Source organism: Ursus arctos, unplaced genomic scaffold (genome assembly GCF_023065955.2).
Source record: "Ursus arctos isolate Adak ecotype North America unplaced genomic scaffold, UrsArc2.0 scaffold_16, whole genome shotgun sequence".
In the NCBI taxonomy this organism is placed as follows: Eukaryota; Metazoa; Chordata; class Mammalia; order Carnivora; family Ursidae; genus Ursus; species Ursus arctos.
In genome coordinates, this window is record NW_026622830.1 from 54,750,707 (window position 1) to 54,775,089 (window position 24,383).

Below are 24,383 nucleotides of genomic sequence, written 5' to 3' on the forward strand. Positions count from 1 at the left end.
GACATCTAAGACAAAGACACTTGCCAAAGTCAAATTCAACGTAATTATAAATGATTCTGAATTCTGAATCCATGAAGTCTAAGTTTATGGGGCTTTTACACCAAAGCAATGTATTGCTAAAATCTTACCAATGCTAATACCACAAGACAGATTGATGAATCTTCTATCAACGATCTGTCCTCGATTTACCACTAGGCCTACCAGAAAGAGCAGTCTTTGGAAATAAGACAAACTGGAATAAAATCTCAACTCTATAACCTCCCAACTGTGGAGTGCAGCACAAGTGCCAAGGTTACAAATTAACAAATCACAAATAACCCAATCTCTGGGGCTTACTTTTCCTCTCATTAAAGTGGGGGAACTGCCACCGAATAGCAATTGCTAACATTTGTGAATGCTGAGCACATTTCACATTTCTTATGGCATCTTCACCACAACCCTGGGAGAGCGGTCCCATCACCAGCACCCTTTGTCAGAGGAAAGAGCTAGGTTTAAGTAGTCAGTGAAGAGTTGGCATGGAGAGAGAGCTAGGTTTCGGTAGTTAGTGAAGAGTTAGTAAGTAAGCAGCCAAGCCAACATCTGAATCCAGAGCCCGTAAGAATAAAACACGAGTAAAAAGCACAGGCTCCAAAGCCAGACTGAGTCTGAATCCCAGCTTTGCTTTTTACTAACTTAGTAACCTTTAACCTCTGTTTCAGTTATGCAAATGTGAAACAGGGACAAAGGGTAGCCTCATTCAGGGGATTACTGCCAGAGACTCACCTAGGAGCTGGATGGCCCAGTGCTGACCCTGTTGGGGCACTCTTCTAGGGCACATGCTGCTACTGTCACAACTATCAGGGACAGGACTGTCATCCTGCCTGCCTCTCTCCACACATAAAAGGCACTAAACAACTAATATTTCTTCCCTCACCTACTCTGCAAAATCAACTAGCTTTTCTTTGTTTCTAGTATATGTCAAAGAAACCTTAAGACAGATGAAAGAAAAATCAAAACAAAAGGAAAAACCAAAACACAAATGTAGCAAGAGAATTATACTCACAGTTCTGAAGGCCACGGTAACTCTGTGAAGAAATCAAACGTGGGTTTAAAGGAAATGCTCCCGGTTTCTCTTTCCTCTTTCCATAGTCCTCAGAGAACCTGACAAGGAGAGACAACATGCGCATTAAAACCCCCTTCCTTTCACTTCTTGAAGCTCTACTGAACTCACCCCTCAGCCAGTTCCATCACCTCCCACGCAAGCCTACTGGGCAACGCCTGGGATGAGGGGTGAGAAGAGGGCACCACGTCCCTGTCTTCAAACCTATTTCTACTTAAGAAACACACAGGAAGGAGCGCCTGGGTGGCTCAGTCGTTAAGCGTGTGCCTTCGGCTCAGGGCGTGATCCCAGAGTCCTGGGATCGAGCCCCACGTCAGGCTCCTCCGCTGGGAGCCTGCTTTTTCCTCTCCCACTCCCCCTGCCTGTGTCTCCTCTCTCACTGGTATCTCTCTCTGTCAAATAAATAAATAAAATCTTAAAAAAAAAAAAAAAAAAGGAAAGAAATACATGTGAAGCAACTGGAAACTATTCAAACATATCAAAAATCATAAATTAACGGTGTGGTTGGCTAATAAGTGCACGATACAATGACAGAGTATAGACATCTATTCCACTGCCTTCCATCAAAACTATACTAAAGAGATATTTTTTTAAAATGTTCTAAACAGGGGCGCCTGGGTGGCTCAGTCTGTTAAGCATCTGCCTTCAGCTCAGGTCATGATCCCAGGGTCCAGGGATGGAGCCCCAGGTCAGGCTCCCTGCTCAACAGGGAGTCTGCTACTCCCTCTCCCTCTGCCCCTCCCTGTTTGTGCTCTCTGCTCTCTCTCCTGTGCAAACACTCACTCCCTCAAATAAGTAAATAAATAAAATCTTTTTTAAAAATGTTTGAAACAGCACAGGGAGAACTGAAAGGAGAAAAAAGCCAAGATTTTTGAAGTACTGAGGAAATCTTCTAACATGGAAGATTGAGACCCAAACAAAAAAGTAAAAAGAAGAAACCTGGAGGAGACAGAAACTATAAAAGACTGAAGTAGAGTAAATGAGTCAGCAGGCCCAAGAAAGCCAGGTCCTAATTCAGCAGTGGAACACGCGGGAACCACTTCCACTTGCACAGCAGTGTCCTAGAAGACCAGAAGTGGCAGCAGCAGTGTAGACAGAACGGGGGTAAAGAAGGCATAGCCCCAAATACAGAGGAGCCGGGGAAGGCCATGGAAGCTGAAACCAGAACCTCAACACCAGGCACAACGTGACGCCCCCTCACTCTGAAAGAAGATGGGAGGGGGCATTCCCCGGAAAAGTAGAGGCATCTATGGACTGAAGTCACCCTGCCCAGCTGCACTGAACAGACCTGGACTTAATGACCGTACATACAGTGAACAGTGAATTCTCCAGCTCTCCTACAACAGACCACACACGCACACCGCTGGCTTCCAGATTCTGAAGTCAGAATTGTGCCGGAAAGGGACTGGAGAATATTTCTGGGGAATCTGATCAGCTCCAAAAGACAGATCTAAAGATACTAACCCTGGGGACCCCCAACACGTGGCCCACCCAGAATACCCTGATGTAAAAGTCAAAGGGCCCCACCACGTCAGACAGGAGAAGGAAGGAAACAACCTAAAAGAAACAGAGACTATACAAACTATCAATAATATAGAGGTAAGACAACACTGCAATCAATAAAGAAAAACAGGATGTTCTCTTAGAAAAATAGAAAAAGAGCCCTTGGAAATCTAAAGAACCTTTCTGAAATCAGAAATAATAAACTAAAGAAAAGTTTCTCTCTGTTCTCCCTGAACAGAGAATAAAAAAGCCCCCCCCCCCCAAAAAAAAAGGCAGAAAAGGAGGAGCAAAGGAAGGAAGAAGAAGAAGAAGAAAAAGGTATTAAGATAATTACAACCTTTGCCCAGGACAGCCAAGTTCCGGATAATAAGACTTCCAGAAAAACAAAATAAGGAAAAGCAAGAGAGAAAACCTCAGCACAGTAATGCCAAAGAGTATTCCCAGAACTGAAAACTCCCAGTTACCAGAATGAAGGGACCCGCTGAATATGCAGCACAGTGGATGAAAACCGACCACACAAGGTACACCATCACGACATTTCAAAAGACTTGGACAAATTGTAAAACTCCTACAAGCTTCTAAAGATGGGAGGGGAAACAAGTTACATACGAAGGAAAAATGAGAATAGCTTCTGAATTCTAAAACAGTAACATGAAAACAAGAAGGCAATGGAGCAATCTTTGAATTTATGAACAAAAATGAATTCCAATACAGAACTCTATACCCAGCGAAACCATCAATCAAGTTTCAATCATGCATGGTCCCAAAAGGTTTGCCTCCTAAGCATCCTATGTCAGAAAGACCCTGGAGAAAGTCTTCCACCAAAACACGAGCATCAACAAAAAATGAGCAAGGCGTGAGCTTCCATTAGAAGGGATAAGGGAATCCCCAGGACGACGATGAAGGGAGATTCCAGAATGGTGGCTGTGCACCAGGAGAGAGAGAAACAAGTCCAAGCCGGAGCAGTGTTGCTCAAGAGGAGGGAATGCTGAAGGCTGTCTTCAACTTGCCCAAAAACACTGTACTATCTTTTTAAAGTAATTAACGCCACCAAAAGGAAGAAGTCAGTGAAGAAAGACAAAGACAAGAGTTGCCACAAACATAAAATCCAACTGTGGACAAAAGCCAAACGATGAGAACAAAGGAACATCCTGGGACAACACAATAAAAGACCGAAGGAGCAAGCAGCTCGGAAAAGAACAGAACAGAGATCTCCAGGAAACTGTCTGCCAGAAATCAAATGTGAAGAAGAGATGAGTCTGTTATGACCATGAAGAAAAATTACTAAGAGGCTACTGGAAGGTATGGGGAAAATAGGTCTGGGGTAGGGGGTAAATTACAATAGGTATAAAAAGGGTTAAGAATGTGGGGGACTGATGGGGCACCTGGGTGGCACAGTGGTTAAGTGTCTGCCTTCAGCTCAGGGCGTGATCCCGGCATTATGGGATCGAGCCCCACATCAGGCTCCTCCGCTGGGAGCCTGTTTCTTCCTCTCCCACTCCCCCTGCTTGTGTTCCCTCTCTCGCTGGCTGTCTCTATCTCTGTCGAATAAATAAATAAAATCTTTAAAAAAAAAAAAAAAAAGAATGTGGGGGACTGAAGAAAGATGAGTACCTGTCATAATGCCCTGGGCGCACCTCTATCACAGGACTTAGCCACTGTACCATCATCACTGACTGACTTCTCTGTCTCCCTCCCTCGGCTGCAAAGACCTTTTGGAGAGGATCATTTCTCATCCAGTTATCACCCTGCAGAGTCCAGTACAACGCCTGCTACAAGAGTATACACAAAAGCAAAGGGTTTTTTGTATTTTTTTGCATTTATTCGGGTACTGAGTATCTACTACACATACCTGCTATCCTTCCGGAGAACTAGAATTCAAAGACATATGGACCTTGCTTGCCTTTAAAGAGTTTCAACTTTTTTTCACACCTGAGAAAACAAATATTTCTCCTATATCCTCACTCTCCCCAAAAGATGAAAAGTTCACCAGGGGCTTACAGAACTTTAATAGTCCGGCTATCACTAATGGATATGGAACCCAAGACCTGATGACACTTGCTTGACATTGTACGCATTGTGTAATATGAAAAGAGTGCCAGCTTGGGTATCAGGACACCTGGTTTCTAGTACTTTAGAATTACTCCTTTTGAAGAAGAGGAAATCCCAACTCCTTGATATGACCTGTCGGTCCCTGAATGATCAAGCCCAGTCTGACTGTCATGCTATCTCCCGTGAATCCTACAAAGCAGCAACATTAAGCCATTTTCGGTGTACAGAACAACCTGTGCCCTCCTCGACACCTCCTCCACCTGGACCTTCTTCCCCGGGATGACCTGGACGCATGTGCGGTGGGAGCCGTGCCCTTCCCCCAGGTGAGACACCTCTCTCCTGTCCCCCTCAGCACGCCTTCACATGACACCAGTATCTGTGGAGTGGCTGACAAATGCCATGCACGGCCCCAGGCCCCAGGACACAAGGCAATAGACGAGAGAGACGCAGGACTCTGCGGTGGTGGAGCTTCCTGTGCAACAAACTAGAGCGGATGTTAAATCTGGCCTGTCAGTGTCTTCCTCCACCCAAACAGCAAGATTCTGGGGACAACGACAGCCTAAGTTCCGCAGCCTCAGCACCGCCATCCCAGACAAATATTTAAAGCACTATTAAATAAAACCAAAGTGAAGGTCAAAAAGCCCCAGTGCCTGCAGCAGGTAACATTTGCTCTTTAAAAGCCCTCTTTTTCTACTGTCGTTGTTTGTTTGTTTGTTTATTGCCTCTTGTCTGTTAGGAGTATAAACCTGAAAATGTCATTCAGGGAAATCTCGCGAGTCCGCTGGAACTGGCTTTATTCTCCTTACTAACCGCAAACACAAGACAGCCCAGTTACTCCCCACGTCTGGTTTCTGTTCGCCACTCTATAACCAACAGCACGCACTGGACCGAACACCTAAAACACACGATCAGAACACATGCACTTGATGTGTGAATGACCTAATGATGAATAAATGAGCGTATACACTGACTTTGAGGGCCTTATAATTGCTCCTCACTCTAGTTTCTATTTTAAGGAGAATTCAAGCAGATAGCAACACCGCATTTATCAACACTGGACCTGCTGGATGTCTGCCATTTGAACAGCGGGCAGCTTAGGGCCACGTCCAGCACGGAACTACTAAAGTACAAGCATAACAATTTGAACTAGTTCAACTAGGGCAGAAAACTAGGTATTTCCCCAATCCTATAATTAAAATGCTTAAATTCTTTTGCTCCAGACAAAGAAAAATTAAACTTGGCTCATTATACAATGAAATAAATTGCCAGCTCCTTGAAGGTATTTGTAAGATGGACACTCTCTACATTTCTGGCATAAGTGGGGACATTTATACGTACACGGGGTCCTCAGGCTACTCTGAACTCTCTTCCCCCTAACATGCAAATGAGAATTTCCCACCAGTCACAACACACTCTGAATCTATGCTTCCTGAACAGGTAACGAACTCCACACGATCACTTTGCTTCTAATCGTCTCGTTTCAGTGCACAGTCCAACCTGGACAGTCCCTGACACCCGCCTCTCACTCACCCGGACAACAGTGACAACCTGCCATCTGCGGAGGGTGTGATGTCATAGCAGTCTCTCCCAAGTGCTTTACAAGCACCAGCTCTGGAATCCTCACAGCCCTAACTGATTACTACTCTTGTTCCATTTTGCATGTGAGAAAACAAAGTCCAAAAAAACTTAAGACATTTTCCAAGGTCACACAGCAGACAAGGGAGAGAGAAATCAGGCACTCAAACACCAGCTTACCTTAGAATCACGATGCTATTCTGGCTTCCCAAGTTACCCAGATATTATTACTGTTAAAACAATGGACATGATTTGGGCTTTCCAAAGCAAACATGACAGAAAGATTCTTTCTGAAGCTGAGTAACAGTCAACATGACACACTGCCATATTAGAAGATCTCTGGCTTGAATTAACCATGCAGGGTGAGCCCCTGGCAGGAAATGGTCCGCTTGATGCTAACTGCCAAATAAAGCCCCAAACCACTGTTTCTCAATGCACAACATTCTAACCATTTAAATTATCTGTGAAGGTCTCTAATGTCCAAAATATATAACCACTTCACACAGGTGTCCCTTCCTCTAAGCTCAGTGTACCAAAGGTTTCTGCACTCAGGCAAGCCGTAGTAACCTGTACTGAAGAACACAGGTCAGAAGAAACTTTCTGAAAAACCAAAAATGTATAAAGAATGCAAACATGATTATGAAAGTTATCTGGGCAAACAAAAGCTTCTTTACGCTTCAAAATAATTTTCTAGTCAAACACATTCTAATACTAGACAGTGGACCAGCTCATAGGTCATAGGTCACTGCATCCCATTCATCTGTGTGCCAGCGCATGGTACAGGGTCTGCGGTCCAACCGGTAGTAAGCTACTGATGATGTGAATACATTAGGGAAATGAAGAGGCAATATTACTAATTGCTGAAAAACCGGTATTAGGAACAACAACAACAACAAATCGCCCGTTCTACATGCAGAGTACACGGTGAATACCAACTGCTTGCACATCTTAGATACGCTGGTCAAACTCATCAGGGAATAAGATTAGCTTTTAAATCCCCACAACAGAAATAACTACATCACTGGGAACCGTATTTGCTGAACCTCAGGCTGATCCTTCCCTAACTAGCCATGTACTAAGAACTATGTTCTGTCACATTTGTCAAAGAGTTATGATAATCTCCACTTAACAGATAAGAAAACAGATTTAGAGCTTAAGGAACCTGGTCAACATGCAGGGAATAAGAATCGAATCTGAGGTTCAAAGCAAGACCTATCCAACACCCATCCTCTTAACCACCATTCTGTTCTACACTGTAAATGATATCCATAGAAAATTCCACTGCACAAAGGCTCATTAAAAATACGAAAGAAACACTATTCTACTCAAATTAATTAATAGGCACAGTTAACATATTCAAGACAAGACAACGCTTCAATTGTACACAAATGAACGAATGGGCTACTAAGGTATACCTAAGGGTCATTCTGTCTACCTGAGAGAGGCACCAAAGGAAGGACCCATGAACCAAATGCGTGCAGTACTTAGCAGGAAATCTCCTGCAAGGCCTGGGAGTGGTAAGTGATCAAGAGACACAGTCGTGCGGGCATCACTGGTCTCGGTGGAACTGGAGATCACTACCTGGACAAATGGAAGCAGTTTGCAAAGCGAAGGGTCCCAGATCTAGGTAAGGAAGACGAAGCACATTCCCTCCTGCCTCTCCTAGAAAGAGCAACTAGGAAGGCTGGAAAGAGTAACTGCAGAAGCTCTCTGACCACTCTGAAAAGTAAACTGGAGCAGGGGGATTAGGAAGCAAGACTGGATTTAAACCACGACCAAAATCAGCAGATTTCAATACAATGGAAAGTCTCCTTGCATGATATCCTAAATGGGGAGGGCACACCCCAAACTTATTCAGCATAGGAAGAACCAGAAAAGCGTCAATTCCCGTGGGAGGAGAAAATCAACACAAGCCAATATCAAGAAGGGAACAAATATGACAATCAGCCCAGAGGGACTTTAAAACAACTACTGTACAAATAATTCCACAAACAAGCATACACACAACATACTCGATATCGCAAATTCTTCTTTTCCTTTTCTCTCTTAAACCCACTGGCTCTGGCCCCCACCACTCCACGAACTTCTCCCTCTAAGACTACCGACGACCTCTGCACTGCTCAATCCAATCATTAGAGCCCAGGGCTCGTCCTTTCGACAACTGACAAGAGCTGATCTCCCACTCATGTTCTCGTGATTTTCTTCTTACCCCACCGATGGCTCCCTCCTTCCAGAGTCGCCCAGGGCTCTGTCCTTTCTCCTCTCAGCTATGCTTACCTCCCAGGCAAGCTCATTCAAATGCTGCTTCTATGCTAACAAAGCTAAAACTTGTCCCTCCGGCTCAGCCCGACTGCCTGGCCTTGCGCTGGACTGACCGCTGTTCACTCTGCACCGCAGCCCCACCGCGGCCTGCTCCTGCGCATCACCGAGACGGCAGAGCTACTTCTCCCAAAACCCCTTCCCGCTACAGCTCAGGGCGGCGGGCAGTGAACGCTAATAAGAGGCAACGTGGGCAAAATGAAGAGAAACATCATTCTCTTCAACTCTGCCAGCCCTCCCAGAGGTAGGGATGGATTCTAATTCCCCGTACGACTAATTGTCGAGAATGGCCCGGGTTTTCCTGACCAAACCCTGGCAGGTGTACTCTCTGCCGGGCCTGCTTGTAGGCCCCTTGGGGAAATGGAGCATCACCGAAGAGAACTCAGTGAAACGTCCGACACCTCCAAGCCCAGGTGCTGACTGGCCCGCCCCCTCCACAAACCTTCCTACACACAGCCTTCTCCGTTCACGACAACGTCCGCCTTCCAGCTGCTGAGGCGAGAAACAACGGACGTCATCCCTGCCGCCTGTCTTCCTCCCACATTCCCCATCCGGTCTTGTCAGCAAGTAATGTTGGTTCTTCCCACAAAAGAGGCCCAGACGCTGTCCCCTCGCCATCATGCTCACCAACACCATCGTGACCGGAGCCACCATCCCTCACCGAAATGACTACAGCACTCCGGAACAGGCCTCCCCGCTCCCAGCCCTGCCACCCTAGCATACACGCTCACCACGGCAGACCGATTCCAAGCCTAGATCAGACGGCATCGCTTCTCTGCTCCAAACCCTAAATGGTCCCTCATCTTACATGGATGACAACAGAGAGTCAGTGAAGGAACGAGGCGAAGGACTGAGCCAACAGGTGTTCCCCACACTGCTAGGCTGTTTGTTCAAGGGGTCAATGGGACTGAAGAAGGGGCCTCTGAGGGCAGTCAGTGTGGAACTGCTGGTGAGAACACTTTTAAAGATATTAAGAAAACCCTGATTTAATACAACCTGGAGTAGAATCTGCTAAGACACATTATAACTTATGACAGTAAAAATATCTGCAGAGCAGAAAAAGGGTTAGCTGGAAAATATACAATGATGAAAATATAAGTTGCTTAAAGCATTTAAACTATGGTTATTCAGTCTATCATTCATGAGCAGGAACTTTGTGGAAAGTATTCGAACCCATCATGTGTTACTGAGCCAGTAGTACCAACGGCAACCTCATGAAAATAGCCTGACTTGTCCTACCACACTGCAGTTCAATGGTTTGTGCAAGGCTCTGTTGTGACTTTTCAACCGCAGAGCCAAGACTGAAATCTATTTGAAAAAGACCCCCCCCCTTTACTCATCACTATTACCAAACATTGAATTGCTTCGGAAATTAGCTTTTGCTCCTACATGTTAACATTTCTTCATGAGCTCAGCCTAAATTGACAAGGCACAGCAGCGCTCATATGAGGGACTTCGGGCAGTGACGGCATTTCAGTGGCTGCAAGCATCTTACTCACAAGCAACGTCCGACGCGGCCACATGGCTCCCCCGCCGCCACAAGTTAGAGCAGCGCCTGCTGACTCACCCGGAGGAGCGTGCAACTCCTGACCTCAGGGTGGAGTTCACGCCCCAAGCTGGGCATAGAGGCTAATTAAAAATGAAAAAAATTAAAAGTTAAAGAGAGAAGTGGATTTGTGTCCCCACACAAACGTGTAGCAGATGTGTTTTGAGCTCAAACTACAGTTCCAGCGGCATTTCTCAAACCTCAATGCAAGTACAATGAAAATTCACGTATCTCAAACCCACTTCACCGAGCAACTGAGGCACTTCCATCAGACCATCCATCGGAGAGAGGAATCTGCACTGTAATGACATGCGGAAAGGCAAACATCAAAAAGAATCTAGTGGAATTCTATCGATGTCTGCCAAACGATGAATACACTAAACTGAAATGATATGCTCCCGAACTGGTATCAGTGTGCAAGAGCACCTACGAGTATGCAGACACTGTCAGAGATGACATCTGTAACCTTCCGTGACGATCAGCCCCGAGACTGAACATTTGTCATTGGTTGTGATGATACGGAACACTACCTGTGAGCTCCAATTACAAAACATGTTATCCAACCCTCCCCCGAAAAAAAATTCCATTCTTATTAGACCTGTATTAAAATATATATACATACTCAACTATTATTTGAAATTCTGTCAATAAAAATTTTATAGATATTAGTGTTCTCTCCTGTTAAGTACTTACATAATATCCTTCATTTTGCCTCTTAGTCTGCAAAACCTAAAATATCTACCATCTGCCCCTTCACAAAGAAGCCTGCCGACCCGTTTCAGTCATCTTCCCCAGATCTTCTGAACCCAGGTACAGCTAAGGCACATACCACATATCTTTAACTTCTCAGCTGTTTTTTTCTCTTTAACTTAAGTCTGTCATTTTACCTTTATTCCTTATAAATTTTACCTTGTTGATTTTAGCACTTCATTACAACCTGTCGAAGTATTTTCAAATCCTGATTCTAAAAATGAACGGTCTCCCAGCATTAACTCCTGTTCTTTACTCAAATTCTTGATGAAAACATTACGACAGGTGTCAAGTATGACACACTTCTGGAGACATCTTCACTTGGGTGCAGAAATTCTGGTATTTTAGTTTTGTGGCAAATTACACTACATGTGGTTGCAATGTATCTTCTACCTACAAGCAGTAATTTCTTTTCTTTTTTTTTGGAAGATTTTATTTATTTATGTGACAGAGAGAACACAGCAGGCGAGTGGGAGAGGAAGAAGCAGGCTCCCAGCGGAGGAGCCCGATGTGGGACTCGATCCCGGAACGCCGGGATCACACCCTGAGCCGGAGGCAGACGCTTAAGGACTGCGTTACCCAGGCGCCCCAAAAGCAGTAATTTCTTGAACTCCCTAGTAATGACAGGAATAACAATTTACTTTCTAGGCTGTATGCAGGAAAGGATTAAGCTTGCCCCAGGGAAGATTTGGCCATTGCCCAGCTCCTGGGAAGTCACCTCTGAGCCTTTGGAATCCCCTGCCTGATAAGGCGGTCTTTGTTTAGCTGGGGGCCTTCGGCCACACCAGACAGTCCATGCTAACAATTTGATTTCTGGTGGAGCCTTGGGCCACACACGACACCAGTTTGATCTCCAGAGGGATTGGAGACTAAACTCAGCCATGTAGGCAGTGCCTATGGGACAACCCCCAATACATATCCTGGACACCAAGGCTCAGGTGAGCTTCCCTGGTTGGCAGCATCGGTGCTGGGAGAAGTCAGCACACCTGCACTGCGAGAGGACAACTAGAAGCTCATGCTTGGTCTTCCCTGGACTTCGCCCGGTGTGCCTTTCCTTCACTGACTTCTGTCCGCATCCTTGCCCTGTAATAAACCATAACCATGAGGATAATGGCTTCTCGCAGTTCTCTAAGTCCTTCTAGTGAACCACGGAACCTGCAGGTAGTCTTGGGGGCCTCCCAAACTCTAGGTCCTGATGATTTACAACGTCCTTACAGCAACACTACAGCAGTGTTCTTTCAGCACGAGGAGATGCTAGTTTAAAATGCAGGTGACAGGGGCGCCTGGGTGGCACAGCGGTTAAGCGTCTGCCTTCTGCTCAGGGCGTGATCCCGGCATTATGGGATCAAGCCCCACATCAGGCTCCTCCGCTGGGAGTCTGCTACTTCCTCTCCCACTCCCCCTGCTTGTGTTCCCTCTCTCACTGGCTGTCTCTGTCTCTGTCGAATAAATAAATAAAATCTTTAAAAAACAAATAAAATAAAATAAAATAAAATAAAAAATAAATAAAATGCAGGTGACAGGCTTCCACATCAGCAATGATCATCCAACATCTCTGTGGGATAATACCAGGCATTTGCATTAAAAAAAAATTTTTTTTTGAGAAAGAAAAAGCCAGATCACGAGGCGGTGGGGCAGGAAAGGAGACTCCACACTGAGCACAGAGCCTGACACAGGGCTGGATCTTATGACCCTGAGATCATGACCTAAGCCCAAAACAAGAGTAGGACGCTTAACTGACTAAGGCACCAGGCCCCCCTGCCTGCATCTCTCATATACTCTCCTTGGTGATTCTTACATACACTACTTTCAGGACCACTGACGTACCCAAAAGCTTCCTGAGGCAGTGACCGTCTTTTTTTTTTTTTTTAATTTACTTACTTACTTACTCACTTATATAATCTCTACACACAGCGTGGGGCTTAAACTCACAACCCCAAGATTAAGAACCACATGCTCCACCCACTGGGCCAGCTAGGCACCCCAGGACTGTCTTCTTTTTAATGAATCCCCATCAGGACAAGATGCTCAAGAGTCAAGAGTGACTCAGGACAATGCTCTGAATCTGGTAGAGAAGTGAGAACAACTGGCATTATTAGTCTTCTAAAACTTAGACTATATACACGTGTGAGATTTGTTTTGTCATTCCTCAAATATCCAAGACAATGTAGAAATAAATGACTGAATGCAAACCACAAGTTACTTGGATACAGTGTGAACAACGGATTCAACGGTGTCCATTTCTCACCCATTTTTCAATTACATCCATTTTTTTCAATCTCCTGACAGTTAATAGGAAACCTGAGTTTTAGAAGCTGTCTTCATACCCTTCTCATCTACTAAAAAGATCACCCGTGAGCTAAAGGTCAAGACAGCTGAGAGAATCTTGAGAGTTCTCCTCTGTCAGTATCAAGGAGCCATTTACCCAAGGAGCCTTACCCAGTTATTTCTTCATCTCTAAAGTGGGAGCCCCGGACCAGTTGATCCCTAAATTTAGATCAACCTCTAAAATCCTAGACTACCTAAAACAATAAAAATAAAGGAGGCAAACACCCAGTGGAAAAGTTTAGAATTTCCAATGAAATAGTTGAAAGGGCAGACTCAAAGACGAAAATCAAACATCAACTCTTCACCAACCAAATCATCAACCGTCACCCGACAAAAATTAATTCATATGTAGACAACTTGCATTTAAACTAAGTTACTCCTGCTACCTCTTTTATCAAGTCAATTCCTTAGGACACAACTAATGTATTTTTCCCAAAGCAGAAAGCAAAGCTTTTTTTTGCCATGACACAGCCAAGGAGACGCCAAACTTTTTACCTACACTGGAATCACAATTATCCCCAGCCTGAAATCTTAAGGGTGATATTTTAAACAGCCTAGGGTTTTTCACTTCTAACGTCTACACCATCACTGAATTCCATCATTTCTTAGATCTTTGCCATTCATGACACCTGGCCCTTAATGGAGGTCACAGTCCTGTCAACAGGAAAAGGGAAACTTTCTCAGACATAAACCCATTTCCAAACGCTCCCCTCTAAGCCTCAACTTCTATAGGGCAGCCATATATCACCAAAAACAGCAAATCTCTGCACGGACTGCTATAATCCAGAGTCTGTAATTCCTAAATTACATATAACGCTAATGTCAAACACGAACCAATCCAGTTTAGACTCCAGGACACCACATTCATCTGCCTGGTGCGAACATAAACCACCAGCTGCCCAGTTCCTCCTGCATCTGTTCACGGAAGAGCTAACTGTAACAGGACGAGTTAGGTACTGTCTTACAACTATTAACTATCAACGCACTTCTGAGCGGACAGAAAAACTACACTCCTTTTTGGAACGAACACAGCCAACTAAAAGTGACACTGGTCCATCTCTCATAGCCATGGGACTGTTAAGATATTCCTAATAGTTTATAAACTTTAGCTTCATCTCATGTACAACAGCATGTTGAAACATCCATGCCAACGAGAGTCCCAAACTCTCCTGGCTGGCCTTCTATGTACAAAAACCGGGCCTTGTTTTGTCTCTCGGAGGCCAGGGGAGACATCTGCACTGCTGGCTGGTAGACCTCGGTTGGTACAGTTGGGCTCAGGTGACAGCTTCATGGGCCTGTGTTTTATGTAGCGGTCTGGGATGTATGACACTTACAGTAACAGTCCTGTGATTTGGATGCTTAGCTTTCCCTTACAGCCTCAAACCCGGGCAGAGTGTCAGACATCCACAGTCCAATAACAAGGAGTGCCCCCGCCTTGGGCTGGGCTCACTTTTGATAATGGGACGAAAGCCCAAGCATCCTACCCCAGGAAAACAGCTCATGTGCATACACACAATTCTGCGTACCGCTTCTGGGGTTCATGGACCTAGGAGACAGCATTTCCTCCTTAAGCAACAAACAGTCTGATCAGTAAGCACTTAAAAACAAAAAGATCTTCATGGACTTTTCACCAAGGGAGAAATCTGGGAGCCATCCTGGAATTGCTCTGGACACCCCCTCTCTCAGCCCTGGCTCTTCATTTCCCAGGTCAGAGCCTGGAGACTGGCTGAGAAACAGGCTTCAAATCACCCTCTCTCCAGTTCCTCAGTCACGCCCTTAATTAAGGCCTTCTTCACTTGTGTGTACAACGTAATTGTAGAATTAAAAGGACACAGGCTGTTAGATTGGACCATCTGAACTTTGCCCATCACTTTACTAGCTGGGCGACAGACACCGGGCAGCCATTCCCTTAATGACAAAGGCTTGGCTCCTCTCCCTTCTGAAGCGCATGACTGCAACACCTCCTTGACCGACCCCTGTACTAGTTAACCACCCGCTTACCATAGGAATCTGCTCCCGTCAGAATCAACCACACGCTGCTCTGATCTTGTCAATAGTATCAACCCTACCTCCTTCTCGACCCAACCCTTTCTGTACTCCTAAACACTAGTAAAAACATCCAGTCTCACAGACCCCAGCCTCTCCCGCCTCTGCACCGTTAGAGCGGGCATGTCCTCCACGAGGCCCTGCCTGCTTCCCACCTTCCACTCTCTTTCTACAGATCCCTGCAGACAGCCAGACCTGCAGAGGTCACGGCATCTGGTCCACAGCCAGTTTCTGTATGGTTCTGGGCTAATCAAGGTTTTCACCCTTTCAAGGTTGTTTAAAAAAAAAAAAGGCAGCTATGTGACAGGCCCTATGTGGCCTACAAAGCCTGAAATGTTTACTATCTGACCTTTAACAGAGAAAGTTTGCTGACCTCTGAGCGTGACCGTGACGGGGACATGCCCTCCAGGTCCTCAGAGCACTCTGCTCTGGCACTATCACTGCAGGCATCACACTGCACGCTGACTGCCTCACTCCCCTCCTGTCTGTGCCCCTGGGGGCTGACACTACACCAGGCACAAGACAGGTATTTAATACTGTTGACTCCTGAACAACTGGGTCCACGTATACACAGATTTTTTTTGATACATGCCGCAAAGTAAATGTAGTTTCTCATAATTTTCTCAACATCCTCTTTTCTCTAACTTACCTTTTTATAATACAGTATATGATACACATACAAAATATGTGCTAACTGCCAATTCTCAACTACGGGGAAGGGTCCGGCGGCCCGCACTGTTCAGGGGTCAACTGTCCTGGCACTTTACATGTGTACACCATCCCACATAGTAACTGCACGCAGAGCTTCAAAGATCACAGATACTAGAGTTTATATAGACAGTATCAGAAGTCACGTGACTAAAGGCAACGCACCAGGATTTGTACCTCAACCTCCTGTTTCCTAGTTAAGATGGTCTTTCTACTAAAAAGACCTGCTTCTCTACACAAACTACGATACCTAGACATCTTTGATTACTAATACCTGAGACTTTAGCTAAGGGTAAAATTTAATTTTTGACTCGCTATTTAATTTTGATAATTTTCAAATTACTGCTACTTTTTGTAAATTAAAGAAAAAAGAAAGAAACAGACACCCTAAGGAAACACTAGGCAGATATTTCTAAATTAAATATCAGTACTTAGTGGTTTTCTACTCAGTGCACCACAGCCTCCCATGATCCCACCTATACCGGTCTGAGAACCCACACCACCTTAGAGACAGGCTCCATGATACGCCTGTCAAAGAGGCTCAATCCTCTGTCTAGCTGTGCCTGCTCTAGGCAGACTTCGGAAAAAGTCAAGAGTCCGGCCAGCACTGTGTAAGAGAACGCTCCATGACGATGAAAATGTCCCATCTCTGCACTGTCCGAGGTGGTAGCCACTAGCCACACCTGCATACTGAGCACCCAAACTGGGGCTAGTGTCACTGTCAAACAGAACTTTTCATTTTATTTAATTTTAATTTAAAGAGCCACACACGGCTAGCAATGACTACAGGAGACACAGATCCAAGTCTAGACTCCAAACACTGCAGTGAAATAAAACACACTTTTCCCTGTATCCTTAACTACAGGCTATGTTATCTGGCCCAATCATTCCCCTGAAAAAGACTAAAAAAGATGGACAGAATACTTTAAAATCTTAAAATCAACCAGAAACTGACAAGACAATAAGGAAAGAACAGGCCAAAATTAAAGTGAAATCAGGAACCCAAAGAGATGAACAAGCACAGAAACCACCTCTGCCCTGCAGTCATTTGCCAATTCTGAAAATTTTCAACTTTCATTTTTACAACCATGCAGGGAAAGAGGAGTAAGAATCAAAAGCTGGGTCCCTTAGGGTGTTTAACCAAAAACACTCCCTCCAGAAGCAGAGCCCTAAAGGCTACAGAGCTCAAGATAAAAGAAACCAGAGGTGAATCACCTCTCCAGTAAAATCACAGCACTGGGCGGTCCAAAATACCTCAAGCCTTAAACCTGCTTTAAACTGGTTGAAGCAAAAAAGAAAAAAAAAAAAAAAAAAGCTCTCAGAAGGAGCTATATCTTCATTCTATGCCTCAATAGACTCCTACAAATAATCAGAACTAAGTTAAGAATCCTACAAATAATATTCTACACCATAAATAAAAATGAATCATGGACCTAAATGTAAACCTGAAACTTTTCTAGAGGGGGATGGAGGGAAATAAAGGAGAAAACCTTTGTGACCTAGGATTAGGCAACAACTTCTTAATTACGACACTGAAAAAGCACAGTCCAGGGGTACCTGGGAGACTCAGTCAGTTAAGTGTCTGCCTTGGGCTCAGGTCATGATCTCAGGGTGCTGGGATTGAGTCCAGCAGGCAGCAGGCTCCCTGCTCAGCGGGGAGTCCGCTGCTCCCTCTCCCTCGGCCCCTCCCCCCATCCCTCTCTCTCCCTACCTCGAATAAATAAATAAAATCTTTAAAAGAGAGAGAGAGAATGCAAAAACAAACCATAGCATGAGAAAAAAGCACAGCACACATCTGACAAAACTTGTATCCAGAATATATAAAGAACCCACCAATAAGAAAAAAAATTTAATAGGCAAAAGATTTGAACACCAAAAGATACACAGGTGGCAAAACCACAAAGAAAAACCATTACACACCTATCGGAATGGCTGAAAAGCTAAAAGACTAACCATACCAAATGTTGCTCCAACGATCCAGCGTGACTGGAACTCTCACACAAAGCTGGGAGGAAGGTGAAATGGTTCAGCCATTCCAGGACAGAGTTTGACACTTTCTCAAAAAGCCAACATAGGCCTACCACAGGATCCAGCCATTACAGTGCTAGACCCAACCATTTCCAGGAAAAACAAAAGCCGATGGTCACATGAAGACTTGAGCAAAATTATTCAAAGGCTTTATTTGTAATAACTCAAACCAAAAAACGACTCTCCACACACTGATCACGTTCGACGTCATCCCAAGCAACAGCAGGAAGAAATTCCTTGCAAGTCAGCAAGGGATTCTAAAACAGATACAGATCTGCAAAGGGTCAAGGAGGGCCAAGGTATGCTTAAAAAGGAACCAAGTGGGAAGAGTTCCACAATAAGACCTGTTATAAAACTAAAATAATTGAAGCAACTTAAACTGGGCAGTACCAGTGGAATTCAAGAAAGTCCAAAACAGATGCACATACACACGGACCTTTCATTTCCAAGAAAAGGGGCACTGCAGAGCGCTGGGGGAAAGATGCTCTTTTCAATGAACGGTGTTCGGACAACTAGCCTGTCCACAGGTTAATGAAGCTGGATTCCTTCTTCAGATTATGCACCAAAACCAATTCTGAGAGAATTACAAAGTTAAAGGTTAAAAGCAAAAGTATAAAAGCATTTAGAGAATAAATGAGGAACTAGTTCATGACCTCAGGGCAGGGAAAGACACAAAAAGCTTACAAAGGAAAAGACTGACAAATGGCACTAATTAAACTTAACTTCTATTCATAAAAAAAAAAAAAAACACAAAAAAACCACTGAGTCAGTGAAACTGCATATGACAAAGTGGGAAGAGACAGCAGCAAAATACATAACCAACAAAGAATGTGTGTTCTGAATATATATAGTCTACAAATCAATTTAAAAATAACCTAATAGAAAAATATGGGCACTTCGAAAAACAGTGAATCCGAATGGCCAGTAAATGTATAAAAAGATGTGCAACCTCACTGTAACCAGGAAAAGGCTATTTAAAACCACAAGGCAGCAACACAGCAGAAACCACCAGAAGGGGCGGGGCAGGGCGACTGACACAAGACCAGAGCAGGGCTGAAGCAGTCATTAGAGAGAAGACTGGGGGGCGGCTGGAGCCTCCCAGCACAGAGGGGAGCAACAGGAGACTCCCTCACTGAGAGGTGCTCCAGGCCAGGCGCTCTGATGTACATTTAGTGGGGTCACAGTCTATAACTGACTATAAACTAGAACTTTAACTTCACTTGACCAATGTAAGGAGAAAGAAACTGTTTCAGATCACTTTTTCCCACCAGCTCATTCCTTTTATTTTCTCCATCACAGGGCTACACCACTGACTCAGTCTGATGGGGGCCAGAAGAGGTACGTGGAAACATCCTTTGTACTTCGCGTCCACATTATGGTAACCTAAGTCCACCCGTCTGTCCCTAATTCTCTTCTCTACCTTAGTAACAACTTCATGTACTTCAAGGTCACAAGGCCCCCTCAGCAGGAGCACAGACTCTTCTTCAATCATTAAACCAATGACTGAGGGCCAACCCACTATAGTAGGAGGAGGAAGCTGTGAAGGACCCACAGATACGTACAGGATAATACAGAGTCCCTGTCCCTAAGCTCACAATATTCTATTTGCCTTCAGGTGCGTCCAACTCTGCATAAGACATAGCAGAAAGTAAGCATATCACCAATTCCATCTTTGAACACTAACTTTTATCCAGCTCTGATCTTAGGGAAAAAATAAAGGACAAAGGCAAAACAATACATATTAAATTTAGATATGACTTTAATGCTAGGCATAGAATCAATTCACACAATACTGTTTTAGTAGTCACCCCAAGACTTGGAAATCATCCTGACTCTAGTATAAGCAAGCCAATCTCTCAACACCAAAACAAAACCACCAGGGAACACGTGCCTTGAGCACCCACATATACACACTTTCCTGCTATCTGCCAAAAACCACAAGTCCAGGGGCCATACAAATTGCTATTTCAATGCAAAATCATTTATTTAAAATCCAAACCAAGATTCAAAAGAATTTAATGACCTCAGCATAAAACATTCAAAATCCCTAAACAAAATTAGTTGTGAGGTCTTCCCAAGACTCTAGAAAACCTGAAAAACATACTGAAAAAGAGTCCTGAAGTGAAGGCAATCTCACTAGCAAATCTAAGTGGTCAGAAGCCAAACACATGCCTCTGCCATTTACGACTGATTTTTTGCCTGCTACGACTTGCATTTCTCTTAAAACACTCTCAAGTAGTGGTTGACAGACATTAGCATGCAACAAAAGCTCCTGGACAGCATGTTCAAACAGACTGCGGGCCCCACCCCCCGAGTCTGATTCAGGAGGTCAGAGGTGGGGCACGAGCACAGGCATTTCTAACCCGGCCAAGTGATGGTGATGCAGTTGTACTTTGAGAACCACTGCAAACAACCAGTTTACTGGTTTACTGTGGTGTGCGCACGCACGTGTTTCCCTTCGCAATAAGCAAGACCAAGGGGAACTTGCTGAGGAAGAACAAACTCTTTTTTTTACCCAAATACTGACTTTTCTTGCCTGAGTGAAGGTAAGGGACCTGTTGCTCAAAACGTTTACTCTGAACAACAACGTAAAAGACTCTCTAAGCAGATCATCGGAAGGCCGGTGTGTCATGGAACTGGCATTACAGTGTTAGGAAGATGGATTTTTTTTTAAAGATTTTATTTATTTATTTGACAGAGAGAGACAGCCAGCGAGAGAGGTAACACAAGCAGGGGAAGTGGGAGAGGAAGAAGCAGGCTGCCAGCAGAGCAGGGAGCCCGATGTGGGGCTCGATCCCAGGACCTTGGGATCATGCCCTGAGCCGAAGGCAGATGCTTCACAACTGAGCCACCCAGGCGCCCCTGGGAAGATGCATTTTTAAAAATGGTTTCAGGGCATAATGTAAAACCCTTGTAAAGTACATGATGAATCCAACTGATTAGTAAAAGATACATTAGAGCTTCTAGACCAGTCATCAAGGATCTTTTATAAATCCCAACTTCCTAGGTCTTCAGAATATAGAATGAGTCCTAACGAACACATGACCAATTCCTACAAAATTAATTTCTAGAAAAAAACATTTGAAAACTATAAAGGGACAGAGAAATGCCTTTTTCCCGCAGCTCAAGTTTCATGATATTTGTAATCTAAAATAAAGCAGACAAAGATAGAAACAGATAATCCAAGTTCTCCCTGGTATCAAGTCCTACCTGGTTTGTAAGTAAGGTTCTTTACCAAGGCAAACAAAAAACAGTGGACTGCTGACTGACGCAGGAACAGTTCTCCAACAACGAATGAGCCTGGGTTCTTTCATTCAATAAATATTGTGTCAGACACTGGGGATGCCATAGTGCGTAAAACAAAGTTTCTGCCCTCGTGTTGCTTAAATTCTATAAAAAGACACACAATGCACTACAAATATGGAATGTATAAAACCACGTCAGCTCTTTCTTCAGTCCATCAAAGACAAACACATGGTGCTTTGGTCACAAGTAGACCCAACAAACACCTACCATTCACAGCACAATCCAAAGCACCAGATGGCAGGACTTTTAAGATAGAAAATGGAGGCAGAAAGGAGATCCTAGGCACAGACAGCCATAGATACAACTTTTTAGGTTCTTCTGAGCCTTGGTTTTGGTCCACTGGCCCTAAATAAAGGAGGACAGAGTACGTCAAGTCTTAAAAGCACTATGGAAAATTCTAAATCGGTGAGAATGAGCACATTCACTTCAGAAACATTTATAGAGCAGCAATGTGTTAGAGATTATAAATTCTAGGATTTACTACAAGGGGATGAAACCTGCATGAGAAATTTACAATTTACTTTTCCCTCACATTTCACCTTGCTTCCCACAAAACTATAATCATAAACACTGACACCCCCCCCAAAAAAAAGTCACCAATGAAAACACTCTGTAACAATGTAGAGGTTACTAAAGCACAACCTTGAACAAATAAGAAGCGTCAATCACTGCACTATGCATTATATATTTGTATTTAACTGATTTTAAATTAACTTAAAATAAACAATTTTGGTATGTTCATTAAAATGTTTACCTACACCATGTTGGCCAGATCACAGCTTCATGATATGAAAGCGTCAGATTCAAACAGAAAATATAATTATTTCAACTCTCCCAGACACGGTACTTACACCTGCATGCTACTCACTCCCCCTTCGGAAGGCTGGGTTCAGATCTGTGAGACTACTGCTTCTCTAGTCCTGTCTGGTCCTAGAAGCTGCACAGAGAGTTCAGCAGGCCCAGCCAACAAGGACCTACCCCTTGTGGGCCAAGAAGCCCACGGCAAGCTCCTCGAACTCCAAACTTCCAGTGTCTCCTCTGCAAAGATGAGGATAGCAATAGCACAATCAATGGTTCTCAGGAGGAATAAAGGAGAAAAAGCATGAAAGCAATCACTTCAGGTCTGGCACGTGTCATCTCCCAGATTTAATTCATCGGTAAAAAGGTAGTGACACCTACCAACAACACACAATACCCCACACGTAGCAGTAACATTACATCTCCTCCCCTATCAGTGGAAAACATTCACATGTATGACTTTGGTCATTTTTCTTGTTCTGAAAAATGAGTTTACAGTAAATGCCAATGTATATCAATAAGATCTAGGCAGAATTCGTTTCGTTCAATACAAAGCTTGCAAGGAAAGACCTTCATGTCCTGACAAATAAGTAAACTCTGTGATGATGCTACTTGTTCCCTTCTCGGAGGCTTTCATCTGCTAAAAAGTGGCAATAGTGCCACCCAGCCAAAAACATCTATTTCATACTTTCCTCTAAAAACCATTTCATTAGTGTTTATGCAAATCAGACCATAATTAACAGCATTTGCTAAAAATCTCACCTATCCTGAAAGTTGAATTACATATGCCTATCTGAATTTTATTTCCATGATAGAGCCTAGCAAAAAAAAAAAAAACAATACAATTGTTATAGACAGGAAGAGAGGGGGTTCTTCTGGTACTTTATAATCAGAAACACATTTATGTAGTTCTGAATGGAAAGATTTGGCACCATTCCTAGAAATTAACGCCACAAAGTGGTAGACAGCAATTTCATTTCTCCTACACTAGGTTGCCTTTTGGTAGTCATGAAATGGAAGAGAGAAAAAAAAAACCTTGCACAAATGTTAGCAGAGAGAAAAAGCCATCAACGGTTCAAATAATCCACTACGAAACATGGTTTTCAGAAGAGACATAAAAAAACAACTACTTAAGGCAGCTGGCTGAGGCACTGAAACACAGGTACACCCAAACAGGAGCTGGAACCGCTCTCATCCTCTTCCACCGAGGATCCTTCTAAGGACAGAGATGCGACTTCAGATTTGAATGCTTACTGCACTCACAAACTTCCTGGAATTTACTACTATTCACTCAAATAAGGTCATTTACATTGCCCAAGTTTTCAGAATTTGCATTTTAAATAATTTCTATAGGCATCAGTAAAAATTCCCAAAGACCCCCACAGCAATATTTTGCTAATTATTTAAGGGATTTTAGAAGGAGATACAGTAATGAAATAAGTTCTTAAGCTCGAGCTTTAAGACAAAATAAACTACTACAGAAACTAAACTTTACTGGTTTACAAGCCAAAAAAAACCCCCTCATTTCACAAATGATAGAACTTTTAATTATATTGAAATTTAAAACAAGATTTTAGCTGAAAACTGTCTAAACTGAAAATGTTTACTTTCAAAAGTTAAAGACTTACATATTAAGACTTTGACTCTCATCTTTCCTGTGTTACCCTTGAGACAAGTATTTTCTCAAAATTAAGACACTTAAAAATACAGGAAAAAAAGTTTCCATAAAATCTTTAGAGATAGAGAAGTAGCAACTCAAAACTAACATCCAAAAAAGAAGAGTCATGTTCAAAATGACTCTTTACTACACGATAGAACATATACAGTACACAGAAGACACTATGATTTTTCCTGCGGGAACTAATCAGCATTTTTTTAAGGGGATATCTTTAACAATACAATTGTTATTTAGACAATTTCTCAAACTTCCCAGCGAGAAAAGTTATGTGACTTGCTGAAGAACCCAATTTTAAGAATTGGGATGTCAAGTTCTCTAATTTCCAACAATGGGCATGGAGTGCTAGAGAAACGATGTTACTGAGAAATGTTCTAATGATCCTCACTGCGGCTCCTAACTTCTGGTTTCACCGGACACTTCCACCCCATCGCACTCATGGAGCTTCACTCCTAATCACGACTCACCGTCAGCGGACCGCCGGCCTGAAAAGAGGCTGAAGTCCTCTCTCCTGTAGGGCTCTGCCCCAGGACTCTTGGCCCCAAACCTTAAACACTAAGTTCTGGATTCAATGTCTTTATTTATCCAAGGACTTGCTTCTTGATGCATCATAACCTCTGAACAATGCGTAGGTCCTTTTATTCAGTGTA

The 24,383-nt window shown here is 43.7% G+C and overlaps 1 protein-coding gene across 22 annotated transcripts in view; it reads right to left on the minus strand.

The window, feature by feature from the left end:
* The window catches only part of LOC125281950 (ral guanine nucleotide dissociation stimulator-like), a 210,109-nt gene that overhangs the window by 100,099 nt on the left and 85,627 nt on the right, over window positions 1–24,383 (minus strand). For 16 of the 22 annotated variants that reach the window (XM_057312896.1, XM_057312898.1, XM_057312888.1 and 13 more), the window contains exon 2: window positions 1,043–1,140. In XM_057312896.1, coding sequence (XP_057168879.1) covers window positions 1,043–1,140 — 98 coding nt within the window. Of the gene's footprint in view, window positions 1–1,042; window positions 1,141–10,047; window positions 10,178–24,383 lie in introns of all 22 variants that reach the window. The other 6 variants (XM_057312902.1, XM_057312901.1, XM_057312899.1 and 3 more) reach the window with 1 other exon arrangement.